This window comes from Magallana gigas, chromosome 9, assembly GCF_963853765.1.
Source record: "Magallana gigas chromosome 9, xbMagGiga1.1, whole genome shotgun sequence".
NCBI lineage: Eukaryota > Metazoa > Mollusca > Bivalvia > Ostreida > Ostreidae > Magallana > Magallana gigas.
The window spans coordinates 11069925-11084609 of record NC_088861.1 but is presented as its reverse complement, the minus strand read 5'-3'; the positions used below and the strand labels follow the sequence as shown (position 1 = coordinate 11084609).

Here is a 14685-nt window from a genome sequence, read left to right as displayed (position 1 = left end):
GATAAGAGATAGAAACTCGCCGCCGGCTTACTTTTTAAACAACTCGACATGGTTGATCTAACTCTAAAATTACAACGAATTTCCTTTAAAAATAAAAACAATATATTGATTCATTTAATTTCTACTATTTTGCTTGTGTAAACCGGAAGTACCGGAACCGGAAATCCAAAACCTTACATACTGGTGACAATTAAAAATGCTATAAGACTATTGTATAGTTATTTCTGAAATCCTTTTCGTTTTCAAAAAATCGCTGACGGAAAATCTGTCGAGAAAAAGAATAATAATAATAATAATAAAACATCAGAATAACAATAGGTCTTTTCGACCGAAAGTCGAAAAGCCCTAATAATAATAATAAAAAAAGACAAAAACAATAGGTCTTTTCGACCGAAAGTCGAAAAGCCCTAACTAGAACTTTTTTTGTCTTCAACAAAAAGTAAGGGCTTTTCGACAGCCCCAGTTTCCCTTTTTTATTTAAAGTGTCAAACAAAAAATATCTCTAAGCTATTTGCAAATTTTCTAATCGCCTCGGTATAACCAGGTTCTTAGATAGGAGTTTATGAGTACTGCAGTGTGAAAAGAAAGATAACTCCAGAATTTAACAAGTAGCTACACCTGTAATTTTTAGAAGAATATTTTCAAAAAATCATTCCAAAGTAAGTATTCATTCCTTGGACGCAAAACTTGGTATGCTAAGAGTATTTGTACTCTACATTCTCAGAGCAAAGCGAGATAACTCTTCCAAGAAATAATTTTGAAATTTAAACAAGTTGTGATCTTTATGTCCTTCAAACCCCTAAAAGGAGTCAAAAAGTGGCCCCTCGGACCATAATTTTTAAATTGTACTCTTTATTCTAAACTATTAACCGAAAAGATTTTGATAATCGGATGAATAATAAAAAAGATACAGCTAAAGGGCTGTTTTTAATACTGACCCCGACAGATCCCTTATTTTTCAGACGTTTTTTTCCAGGACCTTTTCCGGTCTGCGCATCAGGTCCCTTATTGCAAATATTAAATATAAAAATATTTGCACGGTAACTGTTTGAGAGAACGTTACACGCGTGAATTCAATTTAACATAGAAACTCCCATAGACAATTTTCATCGGCTCATAAAACAGGAAGTACTCAATACTATTCAATGAAACTTGGAATATATGTTAATTACTTCTATCATAATAATATTCAGGCGTCAAATAAATTTTTTAAGGTCATTTGAATTTTTTTGTTTTTTCATCCCCCCTTTTCTAAAGTTTAGGACTTAATATCTCAAAAACAGTAAGAGATAGAAAGTTGTCTACGCTTACAATTTTGTTCAACTATTTATGATAAAGGTAAATCTAAAATTTGAATGCTCTCCTTTAAAAAATAAACAAAGAATTGAGTTTCAAACAATTTTTGCAATTTTCCTTGTAAAAACCGGAAGTACCGGAACCGGAACTTCAAAACCTTGTATTTCATAGACTGATACATTTGCTGTAAGACCAATTTATACTTGTATCAATATTCCTTCCAGTTTTCAAAAAATCGCTGACAGAAATTTGCCTTAAAATAATAATAATAAAAAAAGACAAAAACAATAGGTCTTTTCGACCGAAAGTCGAAAAGCCCTAATAATAATAAAACATCAGAATAACAATAGGTCTTTTCGACCGAAAGTCGAAAAGCCCTAATAAAACATCAGAATAACAATAGGTCTTTTCGACCGAAAGTCGAAAAGCCCTAATGAAGACGAAGATTAAAATTTATAAATACCTCTATAATGACAAATATAAGATAAAACAAATTACAAAATGAACAACAAAATCAACTTACATATTTATGGCATGCATATATCGGAAGTGTGGCAGCAGAATCTTGTAGATAGGATGTCTCTTTGAGAGATTTCTGTGCATGCAGACACTAACTCCATCCATTAAAAGATGTGTAAATCCTATTATAATTGGAATTTAAAGAAAACTATGAAATTGTTTATAGTGATTAAATAATTCATATACATTTTTTTCGTGTACGGATAGAGAAAAACAATGCTTTCTGTGATCAAACAAATTACCAAGATGGGTGACAGATTCATGATATTGGGCGTCTAACATATTGAATATTATCCTCGTCTTCACCCAATGTCGAAGTCGTTCATCATCACTTAATATGTTTGGTATGGAAACCTAGTGTAACATCAGGTAGTTAATAACACAATTTATAGTACCATTATAGTTACGAGTGGTGACTACTTTAAACAAAAACAAGGAAATTAAACAGAAAGGGCAATTTGGTTTGAATCAAATACCTGACCAATGTCAATGTCCATCGAGTTTATCCACACTGCGACTGGCATCAGCATACCGTTGAATATCACGAATAAAGCTACTGGTGCAAGCAACTTTATTTTTAAAAGTGGAAAAAAATATCGTGTTTCAATAGCAAAATCAGGTCCAATATAGTTTCATTTATTAGACAAAGCAACTGGAAACTGTGCTTGACAAACACGTCATCACATAATGATATCAATCGACACACAGAAACAACCCCCCCCCCCCAAACACACTCTCGCACAACAAATGAAAATTTTCAAATTATATTTTGACTTTAAGTTGACCTAATATGCTTTCTACTTGGTCATTTAATTCCATATAGAATTTACTGATCAGGTATAAACCATATAAGGTATACTACAAACGATGTTAAGAATATATATGGACTGCCTTTGTATTAAAATGGAAAAATGAAATTTAAGCGTTTGATAACAATGTAAGAGGTTCCAAATTTGGTACAAAACCTGACATTATGATACTCTTAGAATGACGTCATAATGCTCAAGAAGGGGTATATTTCGTACTAACGGTGTATCAAATGAACACGGACTTCCGCGTGACTGCCATTAACGAATGATGTCCTTACAATTAAGCAGGAGGTAAGATATATAAAAATTAATCTAACCCCTTTCACCCTACTACCATCCCCCAAACAGACTGTTTATATTCAAACTGTTAGATAATCTTTATCCATTGATTTAATTCATTGTCTTATTCTTTTCATTACATGAATACTTGAATATATTTCTTTAAAAAATTTAGACTACTAGTATATATATATTTGTATATTGCAAGAAAGAAATGTTATTGATGTCATTTAATTTGAAATTACTGTGTGGGCGATTAGGATAGAGTCAAATAAGGATTGTGTGGTAATTTGGTAACATTTGCATAATAAAATGCAAACATGTACATACCGTTGTTTCTCCAAGAGCTACTTCTGTTAGATTCACAATGTACAGTGTCTTTTGTTCAATGTGTACTTGTAGTGTCTTCTCCGCCAGATAAGGGTGGTTATATTCAATGGTTTTTAAAAAGGGAGCAAATCTTAAAAACAAAAGTTATAATGTTACTTTAGTACAAACCAAATGTGTAACAGGATCGTCAATATGTATACTATATATAACCTATTGTTGCTGAACTGCGGAATATAAATTTGTACTTGATCTTTCTTCAAACCGATATAAAACATTAAAGAACATGTACCAACCAATTTCATGATTTTTTTTAACGTAACGGTTTATCACTTATTTATTAACGTTTGAGAAAAACAAATCGTTCACAATTATTAACATAACCGTGTTTTTATGCTAACAATAATAAAACCGTCAAACCATAAACGCGTGCAGTAATAATCGTGACTTTATATAAAGTTCAAACAGTATCGAACATTTTTGTTATTCTATAGGTTTTTATAAGGAAACAAATTTCAAAATATTTACATTTGCATTCATGCTTCTTTATATGAACTTATAGAAACGCAAAAAAAAACCGTTTTCGTGACGTCGCAATGATTACCACACACGCCTATCTCTTGACGGTTGCAATATTGTAAACGTAAGAACATGGTTATATTCCTGAACGGTTTGTCATTCTCAAACTTAAATATAGACAAGTATTCCTCTTGTAAAGGAATGCTCGGCAATAATAATATATAGATAGCTAGCAGCATGATCAGTTTAATGTAAAGTAAATAAAAAAGTACTGTATTTTTACAAAATATATAATATTTTGAATCTGTACACCATAATTTCATCATTATAAACCTTCAACAAATTTAATTTTGAAATAAATTTGGGAAAAGGCGTTCGTAAACTCCTTGTCTAGTTTTATAATTGTAACGTTATTATAAATGTTAATGTATATTCGTCTTAATTCTTATTCTTCTTCAGAATACTGAGTAGGGCTCTTCAAAGCGCATTAACACGTATACAAAGAAATAGTTGTATTAAAATAGTTTTATGCGACTATTATGTAACATCAATAGATCGAGGTCAGTTCATGGAGCATCTTCTTATGATCGAGGTCAGCTCACCGAGGTCAACTGCATTGCTGACTGAATCTTTCCATCGAAATTCTTACGCGTGAGACAAAATGTGCATTCTTGAATTAACAGGTCGAACTGTATTTATGTATGTTTGCATTTCTTAAGGTAAATGAATTGAAATAAAACTGAGTAAAATGTTATATAAATACTAAACCAAAGCTTCAAGTTTTTATAAGAACTACTTATGCAAGCGCAATGTGTGCGCACTTGGAAGCATTTGCCGGATGCCTCATATGGACACAACAGTGATCGGCCGATCACAATAATAAACAGCAATGTTAAAACATTCACTGGGATATAAACTTAGCTGGTACGTGATCAAGTCTTCTGAGAAGCTCTTCGGGCTTCACAGGATTTGATCATGTGACCAACAAAGTTCATATCCCAGTGAACTTTTAAAATTGCTGTTTATTTCTTTAATGAAAATATATATAGTATATCTACAGCTTTATCAATTCTCAACAAAATAAAGTATTTTGTAAAATTTATAGAAACAAAGATCGAATATGATACCGTCGTAATTTTGATTTTTAAAAATTTATTAAAATATGTTTGATCAGACGATGTCGCCTTCATTAGAAAAATACGAACTTTTGATCATTTTATTTACAGTTCTTTATCATGTTGTATATGATGGTCATATCTCTGAAAAATAGCAGCTTAATTGCAATTTTCGTATATGAAGGTGTAATGAAGTTTTTGTAAAATCGATACATTAAAAAAATTAAACTTGCTGTAGAGGTACAATTCCTTCAACTCGGTGAATGAGATTTCGTGTTACTCCATTAAGTCTCTGCCAGGCAAACCAGTGATCTGCTTGCATTCGTTGTAACTAAGATAAAAAAAAAAGAGTAAGATGTAGAATTATTCAACATGCAGTTACATGTATAAACCAAAATTGAAAAGAAAGTGTTGAATTTTAGTAAGACAATTTTATAACAAGTTTTAAATAAACAGTATAACACGGTTAAAGCAAATTGCCGGACACAAGTTACTTTGGTTTGTTAAAACCGTAGTTTTTTTTTATATCCGATTAGTTAATAATACAAAGGTCTATGTGCGGTATTATGCATTTTTTGCCCCCAAAGTTAAAGTGTTATATAGAGCTTTAAAAATGAGGGGGAAGATAGTTGAAATCAAATGGAAAATAAATGTGTAAAAGGTTTTCACTACAGCAACGTCATACTTGAGAGGACCTCATGAAGATAGTCTTACTTTGTAAAATTGATGGTTTGTAGCAAAATATGGGAGTTTTCCGACGGTTTTTCGACTAAGAAACATCGAGCGCAGGCTTGCTCAAGTACCATTTTTTAGTATGATGTGTATAACTATATGAATAAAAAACATATGTTTTATTCGTATTTGAGCAGACCTGCGCTCTATAATTCCGAATGCAAAATATAAAGAAAAAATGAAAATATTTTTATTAGTTTGCCAATTTGCGGGAATTTGGTCATATATATGACGCCATAGATAAACAGCGAATGAGTAATGGTAACTAAAATCAAGTTTAAAATGATAGGCATCCTCTGTACTATAATTTATTTAGATTTGATTTTTATACAAAGTATTTAAAAATTTGTTAACATTGGGGGGGGGGGGGGGGGGGGCAGATATTTGACCATACCGAATATAGTCCTTTAAGATTATTAGCAAAACTGAATTTTTCACTGAGTGTGAATTTTTTACAGCATGGTTCACTGTATTATACATTTAATGCATAATATATTTATGATCCTGTTTTACCTACAGATATCGAATAATTTTCGCAGGACAAACCAAAAAAAAAAGTTTTGCATTTTTGACATTATGATTACTAAGATATAAAGTTTTACCGGAAAGTCATATTGCTTGACTGCTAGACAACGCAACGGTTTTGGGGTATAACATGATCGTTTTGCTGCATGGTCCTATTTTTTGGTCATTACAGTATCAAATAATTTTCCATACAAACCAATTATTTTTAAGCTAGAAAGTATAAACTTTCGCCTAATTACACTAAGAGAATCGGTCTCCCTTCAAAAGTAAAAAAATAGTCAAAGTTAATAAAACAAAATTTATTGGAACACAAAAAAAATAACCAAAAAAAATCAAAATTGGAATGTTTAGAAATGGAACCGTCGGGTTTTGTCTTCCGAATGATTGAGTTTATTCAAACCGCATGTTATGTATCAATAGTAAACAAAGCAAACTTCAGAAATATTAGTGAACAAAATATACACAATATTATTTTTGATTTGCAAAAACATCATTACAGCGATGTCAAAGTCGTAATACAACTAACTCGCCTCGACGTCAAGGGCGAATTTTAATATGAGGCGAAATAACGCGATACCCTTTTATGACGTCTGTTTTGTAAATATATTGTGTACATCATGTTTGCATTGAGATAGGGCTTTATTGACAGGGAGTTGTCTATTACACACATTCTTAGCATTGTTTATAAGCGTGCACAAATTTAATTTTATACAGAATTGGATTAAGCAGCTTTGCTAACTGTGCTTTAACTTCACATAAACCACAGTTGTTTAAAAACCCCAACTGATTTTTTTTTTACAACAAAAATTTTGATTTAATTTCTTATTCTTTAATTGCAAAGGAAATCGTGTATATCAAAAAAGAATGAGAAAGTCATACGTACTACCGTCTGTTCTTTTTTATTTATTGCTGTTTTTCTCCACACTTCACATCCCTAGTTAGACGAAAAATCAACATATAATTGGCATATATTTTTAATACAATAAAAGCTATATGTCTTTTTTTCCTCATTCTTTCCTTCTCTCATGGAAATATGGACAAACGCATTCAGAAACCTCTGGTAATGAAACATGAATTATATTTTAAACACTGTACCATAGCATGGCGAGTTTTCTATTGTCAAAAGTGTGGGTTATATGTACACTCCACCGTTTTTTTTAACTCCGCCCACTATCTCGAGTAAACACAACATCAACAAAGTTGTTTTTTAACACGTTCATATTACTCCACGGTAAGAAATTCCTCCAGGTCAAAATTGCCAAACTCAACACAGATAACAGACTCGACTAACTTAGGTTTTATAGAAAGTCAATCACGTGATAGGAACGCGTTTGAACAATAAACTTGTTTTGTGGACAGAGTGAATAGCGATGGTCAACCGGATTTGACATTTACCATTCACGGTTTCGCGACATGCATTCCTCTAATAATATTTCTTTTTTTGCTTATTGATTGAATTTTGTTCTGTATACATACAGTATGCACATGTTTTTTCAGCCACTTTTAAAAAAACAATACATGTATATTATTGATACAGAATATCAAATATGATTTTAATCATAAGCACTGCACAATCTAGGGTTCGTAAATATGAAATTGTGTTCATAATTTTAATTCTTTGAAGCAAATATTGATACTATAAGTCGGAAAATGAATGAAATATGTAATAACAATATAACAATGAGAAGTCGATTTATTCATTATGGCTATGATTTTTTTAAATTAAAAAAATTAATGTTTGTCGGGAGAAGAAAGTCATTTTGGAAATTCACGGAGTATACTGTACATATATGAAGACCAACGCATTGGCACCGTATTGTTTAAAGGCAAGTGCACTCCTGATATTACTATAATAAGAAGATCTAGTGAATAATCGTAAACTATGGTACAAGTAATTTACCCCATATAATATTGTTCATTATGTGCAGATAACTCGTGTCATTATAACCACGCCCATCGGGTATCTGCACATAACCAACAAAACTGGGGTACCTACTACTTACCTATTTCCCATATAAATATAGATAGATAGATAGATAGATAGATAGATAGATAGATAGATAGATAGATATATATATATATATATATATATATATATATATATATATATATATATATATATATATATATATATATATATATATATATATATCGATTACCTTTGGTTCCTTCAGCAGACAGGGGAATCTGAAATGTTGGATCATTCGATCAATTGTCCATTGTCTTCCACAACCAACCAAACGTTGAAACAGCGCATAAAGCGTATAAAATATATACTGAGCTCCAAAACGGATCTGTGATTAAACGATTCGTACAATTCAAAATTTACTGACGTGGTTCTGGTAATGCTATTTAAACTATTTGATTTCAAATGATAAAAACAGAAAACATATATATTGTGTCGCATAGTTTGGTCTATAACAAATGATTCACATTTTGTTGTTTATTCACTCAAACTGTGGTTGTAGTAAACAGCAGATGGGACCAATGGGGAAATACACCAGACAAAAAATGTATACAAAGTTCTGAATGACCTTGGCGTTAGACAAAAAACTTCATTGTCACTGCACACTCCGTACTTTCAATTATTTTCTTTTGGTAATGTATGGGCTAGATTAGGCTAAGGAGGGTAAATCTATAGTGCAAAAAGAAATTCAAAAAGATTTAACGAGGCCAAATACCGATCGAGTACGCACGCTTTCGCGTAGCGTTTCATTTGTATTCTGACGTCATCTTTTTGCTTGGTTGACACCATGGCGTGATAGTTTCAACTGCAGCTTTTCAGCAAAATTTGTTGAAAATAGCTCGTTTGATGCGTAAACTTAATATTATATTGTGGAAACGTGAAGAGGGTTCAGCAAGTCTAGTCATTTGTCACATTTTTCTAAACCCGCCTAAAATAGCTTAATACATATATTTCAAGACAGTTACCATGTATTTCATATTAATGACCCTTAATACCTGATGTTATATATTTATTTACTACTTAGATATGTCTAAATGTTTTAATAGCAATAGCAATAACTTTAAAATGTAGAACAGAAAAAGAAATCCCTAGGGCAAAAGTTTTAAAAAAAATGTAAAAAATGTTTTTAAAAAATTGATACATTTCAAACACAATCCCATAGGGTCATATGTTATAAATTAACAAACTTTGAGATGATACCTTAAACAAACGGTGTGGTAAATGTCTTATTTTTTTATCTTTGAATATAATTATAACAGTAAAAATTCATGTAAAAAATTTCATTCAAAAATCTAGGGCAGAACAAATTAGACCCGGCCTCGTTAAAAGGTACCTCACATAGAAACATTTTTTAAGGTAATTGAACACTCTTTCATCACGAGCACTCAATATGGAGCATGAGGCAGATAGGTTAAAGGAATGGAATGTGTGTTCTTGAAAATGAATTTAATTTTACAGAGATCTTATATGACCTTAACTTTGTCATAAAAACTTTTTATCGAGGTCACTACAAGCCCTATTATCTCAAAGATACTTTGTCTGTGTAGTTTAAGGCAGACAAGATCAGTGGCAAAATATTTTTTAAAGAGGTCTGCTATGACCTTAATATTTGACCTAGAAACGTGGTTAAATGCCACTGCACATTCTTTACCACAAGGCACTCTTTGGGTAAAGTCTAAACTGGTTTTAGCCTAAATGAGAGAAAAAATGTTCCAGTCAAGATATGCCGGGACAGACAGATAAACGGACAGCCAAGACTGATAACTATAGTGCGTCAGCAGAGCGGGGCTTTAATACTTACCTTGGAATACAAAGATTGTCTCTCTTCATGTGGTAGCTTGCTTAACTACAAAAGATGCATTGAAATTAATAAAATTTAAATGATTAAGAAACAAGCTAAATATAACTGATATGAGAATCATGGTCTGATCGCTATTAATACCTGTCTTGTCTTCTTTTTTCACATTCATGTTTATGTATACATGTAACAAAACGTTGTTTGCAATCCATTACCTTTTCATAAAATGTAAAATGCCTCTTTCTCCTTTATAGCAAGCTGCTATGGATTGTGAGGATTGCAATTACAGGGAGATAACTGACAGATTTTAATTGTAACGTAATACATTATCCTTTATTTCAAATATGACGACAAGATTTATATGACGTCATAATTGATTTCCTTTTTTTTGCGGGGTTTTGTAGTTTGATTAAGAAACAAACAGCAATTTAAAAAGTTCACAAGGATATGAAGCTGGTTGGTCACGTGATCAAATCCTGTGAAGCCCGTAAAATCAAACCAAATCACAAACAATCAAAATTTATTTTTGTCAAATTCACATTTGTAAAAAATATTTAAGAATTTCATGTTTTTTGCTTATTTTAATACAATTAAAACATTATGTTGATATTGTTTATTCATATCTCTTGTTTCCATTACCATGTCCCTCTTTGATTGATACTATATTATAGTGAAGGTTGCCCAACACACACATACATGTAGATTATTTGACGGATCTATTATAGAGTATCACTTTTTATATATAATTAATTGAAAGCCCCTTAAAAAGGTCGAGACCACTAGATATTGTGACGTCGACATAAAGGACTATATATGGTTTGAGCCTAAAATGCCTCCTTTAATGAACATGGTCATTGTACTGTAATTCTCCGTTTTATTTGTACCAATATACATTTGAAGTTTTTTCATCATTTTTATTTCGATTTTTAGTGCCCACAATTTAAAAATATGACATCATAAAGTTTACCTTTTCCCGCTATTTTCTCATTTTAAGCATAAAACGGCTTGTTTTGAAGCAGTTTTTCTTTAAGGAAATATTGAGCGACTGCTTGAACAAACAAAATATTTTCACAAAAGATGTATCTTTCCAATACTTATAAGTGACAAAAAGTTCGTTCATGTTCAAAGAGTCGCTCTATATTTCCCATTCGAAAAAAGATAAGAAAATGTCAATTGTTGACTGATTTTGATTGAATTATAAAAATAGCGTCACTTCTGACGTCATATACTGCCAGTGAGTACATATAAATCAAATAAATAGGTGAAAAACATATTTCATGTCAACTCTTTTATAAATTAGTACAACAAATTAATGTACCTGAATCATTTTAAAAATAGCGAATTATGGGGGCCAACTTTGACTAATATCATATATAGTTCTTTGCATACTGAATTAGCCATCTGTTTACTTTTTTTCGATAAAAAACAATCAGGTGAATGAGTTGCAAGGCATTGTGGTTTACTACAAGTTTCAGTGTATACAGAGCGTATTGAAACTATATACCGTTTTAAATTGTCATTTTGAAACTAATTTTGAACGATTTTTCAGAATTTATGAAACTAATATGGACAATTATGTCTGAACTTCAATATCTAGGCTCATATTTAAAATAAATATGGCATATGAGGACTTATATCAATCTATTTAATACCACCAAACGAGAGGTACGTCCTATTGAATTAGAAGCAGTGATTACCGGTTTTTCACGTGATACCCCAGACTTGGGACAACATTAGTAGAATGCACGTTGATATTTTCTACAGGGATATATCCATCATAATACTTAACGTACAAAATACTATATGTTGCATAGTTTGCGCTTCTGCATTTGTTTATATGTGCATTTCTACTACCGTGGCTATTACCTAAGTGTTTTTATTTCTAGTACACAATAATAAAGTCAGCAATAAACAGCTACGCAGTTTGTTCCTTATCAAATTCGGTTTGTACTTGTATGCCTACGTTAGCCAATCCTTTGATACTGTTCATTTTTTGAAGCAACCATTGATCAGCTTAAACAACAGTGTTTTTAAATGTGAACAAGAAACAAAGTTAATGGTACGTAATCTTTCTTTTTTTACCTCTTAAGTAAAAATCAAGATGTACAAATATTCCGGCAACCAATTAAATATTGTGTATAAAACAGACAAAAACCATATGCGTTTTTTGAATCGTAAACACATTGTAGACCGCCATGCTTTGCAACTCATCATACGATTGGAGAATCTGTTTGACGTAAAATATTGTCACATGTTAAATAATGCTCTTAATATAAGGTAGTGTACCCGACCTGTTAAATATTTGACATGAGTATTTTGTAATTATTACATCGGGGTTGGTTCTAACATGAAAATTATTTACATTTCCAAAATGAATTAAGCGGTTATATTTATTTTTTCCTTAAATATCTGGTACGTTCATCTTCATAATCATTTGAGCTTCAACAAAAACATTCTATTGATAACATTTACGTTTTTTGTGAGCAGTCAAAACCTAATAAATGTATAGTATGCAGTGTATAGCTGTAATAAATTTTTCGTATTATCAAAAAACATTAATAACTGGTGTCCAAATATGTATTATAAGGCATGTTAATATACATTGCAATTAAATTTCACTCACCATTGGGGGTAAATTATCAATATTCACCAATCGCTGTTCGACAGCCGTTAGACCAAATGTGTGTTGTTCTAGCTGATATTTTCTCCTTGCTTCCTGTAAATCACGCTGTCTAGTGTCCACTTGTTCATCGTTCTGTGGTAGTGATACATGGGTATTTTCTACATGTACATTATTTTGACAGGTATTTCCCATTTTGAAGAACTTTTAAGTAATAGGATAATGTGTTAAATTTTGGTCCTTTTATAAGTGCAAATTTAAAAAAAAAACGAAAGACAAAGGAGAGGCAATATCAAGTTCCGTTTAATTTAGGTGCCTTCCCCTTATGTAAATGCTAGATATTGATATCCTAATTACACCAATCCTTCTGCTGAGCTTTAAAATTTGATAACATCTTATTGAACATAGAAATTTACAAAACACCTTGAAATAATTGTTCAAGTGACCTAAAATTCAATTTAAAGCTCAATTGAATGGCTTAACTTATTAACATTGTCCTCCATTTCGATCAAAATTCTTAAAATAGATGAAATTTAATGAATACGTGTTTTTTAATCTTATTTTGTTAGCTGTGGAATAGCAACGAGAGTAAACAAGGAAGTGATTGTGCTATCCTAAGGTCTGGAATGTTTCCAAAAATTTGTTTTCAAACATACTTCCGGGTATCTTTTACGCGGACAGAGTTAATCCACGAAAGAGTTTTTTTAATCGCAAGACAATAGTCCAAAATATTTTCTAAACCACGTTTTAACTACAGTTTTAAAGGTTAGCAATTTTAATTCCCATTTTGAAATATTCCGATAAAACGTACAATAGGAAGTGCAGAGCAACTGTTCTCTAAATTTGAAAATTTTATCAACAAAACATACAGGAATTTTTCTACTTATTTTTTTAAGGGGGTGAGGTTAAGTGAGAACACTAACAGCTTCCAATACTTGCACAGACAAAGTGCTCATAGCCATTCGTTTTTCAAGGGCCCAATTAAAGGATAATGTACCAGACATCTGAGAAATACTAGCGATCAAGCTGTATTACTGTAGACGTGGAAAACATAACGGTGTTTTTAATTTCACTATGTTCACGATCAGACAATTTTCCGTGAACATTAAGACACCGTGAATATTGAGCTGTGCATTCACCATCTCCGTATAGGCCGCCATTACAGATGCATGTGTGCATGAGCAGGGCCTAAGTTACCATATGTTTATCGTAAGCAAAGTATAATTAAAATATTAAAATTCGCTAAAAATAGCAAGTATGAGTATTACGTTAATTTAATACAATTAATATCATAATTAAACAAATGTTTATAACGGAATATTTGTTCCACCTTTATCTCTGCGGCCCTATCGAAGCCATTGTGAACATACGGGCTAATTAGGGTCTTCCGTTTTCAACGGAAGACCCTCTTGTTATTCTTCGGTTTCTTTTTATTAGGGTCTTCCGTTTTCAACGGAAGACCCTCTTGTTATTCTTCGGTTTCTTTCTATTATTATACTTTTTCTTTTTTTTTCTGACTCCTTTTCGGCTTCATAACTCAAAAAGTTTTTGACCGATTTTTATGAAACTTTCAGAGATTATGTAAAATTATAATGCCTCAAAGATGTTAAAGTTTCTATAGCAACGTCACTTCCGTTTTTACGTTACGTCATTTTTAAAAATTTCAAAAAGTCATTTTGTCCGCGGCCTTTTTCAAAAACGATTCAAGATAGAAAGTTGAAATTTTTCGAGCTTATATATTGATCGTTTTGCCTCTGTAATAAGGCTGGAAATGAAAATCCGTCACTTCCGGTCGAAACCGGAAGTAAATCAAATTTTTTGAAAATTTGAATTTATTGATCAAATAAAAAACGTATATGGATTTTGTAGAGCTAAATAAGCTGAATCTAACACTAAAAACCGTTTTTAAATCGGATGATGCATTACAGAGATATTGGGGTTTAAATATTGATTTTTCCGGAAGTTTTTATTCCACGTTCTTGGTTTAAAAAATAGCATAAAGTTAAAAGTTAAATTAACTCGTACCAAAAATAATTATTAAGTCGTACTTGAACACATTCGGATATTTTTTGTTAAGTCGTTCTTGAAATCGAAAAGGCCTTTTTTGTTAATTCGTACTTAAAATCATTCGGGTTTTGTTAAGTCGTACCAGGAATAATTCGATTTTTTCATTTTTTTAT

General features: G+C 31.4%; 1 protein-coding gene across 1 annotated transcript in view; it reads right to left on the bottom strand.

The window, feature by feature from the left end:
• The window catches only part of LOC105333406 (arachidonate 12-lipoxygenase, 12R-type), a 29571-nt gene extending 16790 nt beyond the window's left edge, over nt 1–12781 (bottom strand). Inside the window, exons 1-9 of the mRNA XM_066070900.1 lie at nt 12509–12781; nt 9889–9933; nt 8281–8415; nt 7005–7055; nt 5098–5195; nt 3234–3363; nt 2292–2384; nt 2058–2169; nt 1820–1937 (exon numbers count right to left, since the gene is read on the bottom strand). Of these exons, the coding sequence (XP_065926972.1) occupies nt 1820–1937; nt 2058–2169; nt 2292–2384; nt 3234–3363; nt 5098–5195; nt 7005–7055; nt 8281–8415; nt 9889–9933; nt 12509–12700 (974 nt within the window). The 5' untranslated portion in view covers nt 12701–12781. The remainder of the gene's footprint in view (nt 1–1819; nt 1938–2057; nt 2170–2291; nt 2385–3233; nt 3364–5097; nt 5196–7004; nt 7056–8280; nt 8416–9888; nt 9934–12508) is intronic.
• Nucleotides 12782–14685: the final 1904 nt, after the last annotated feature.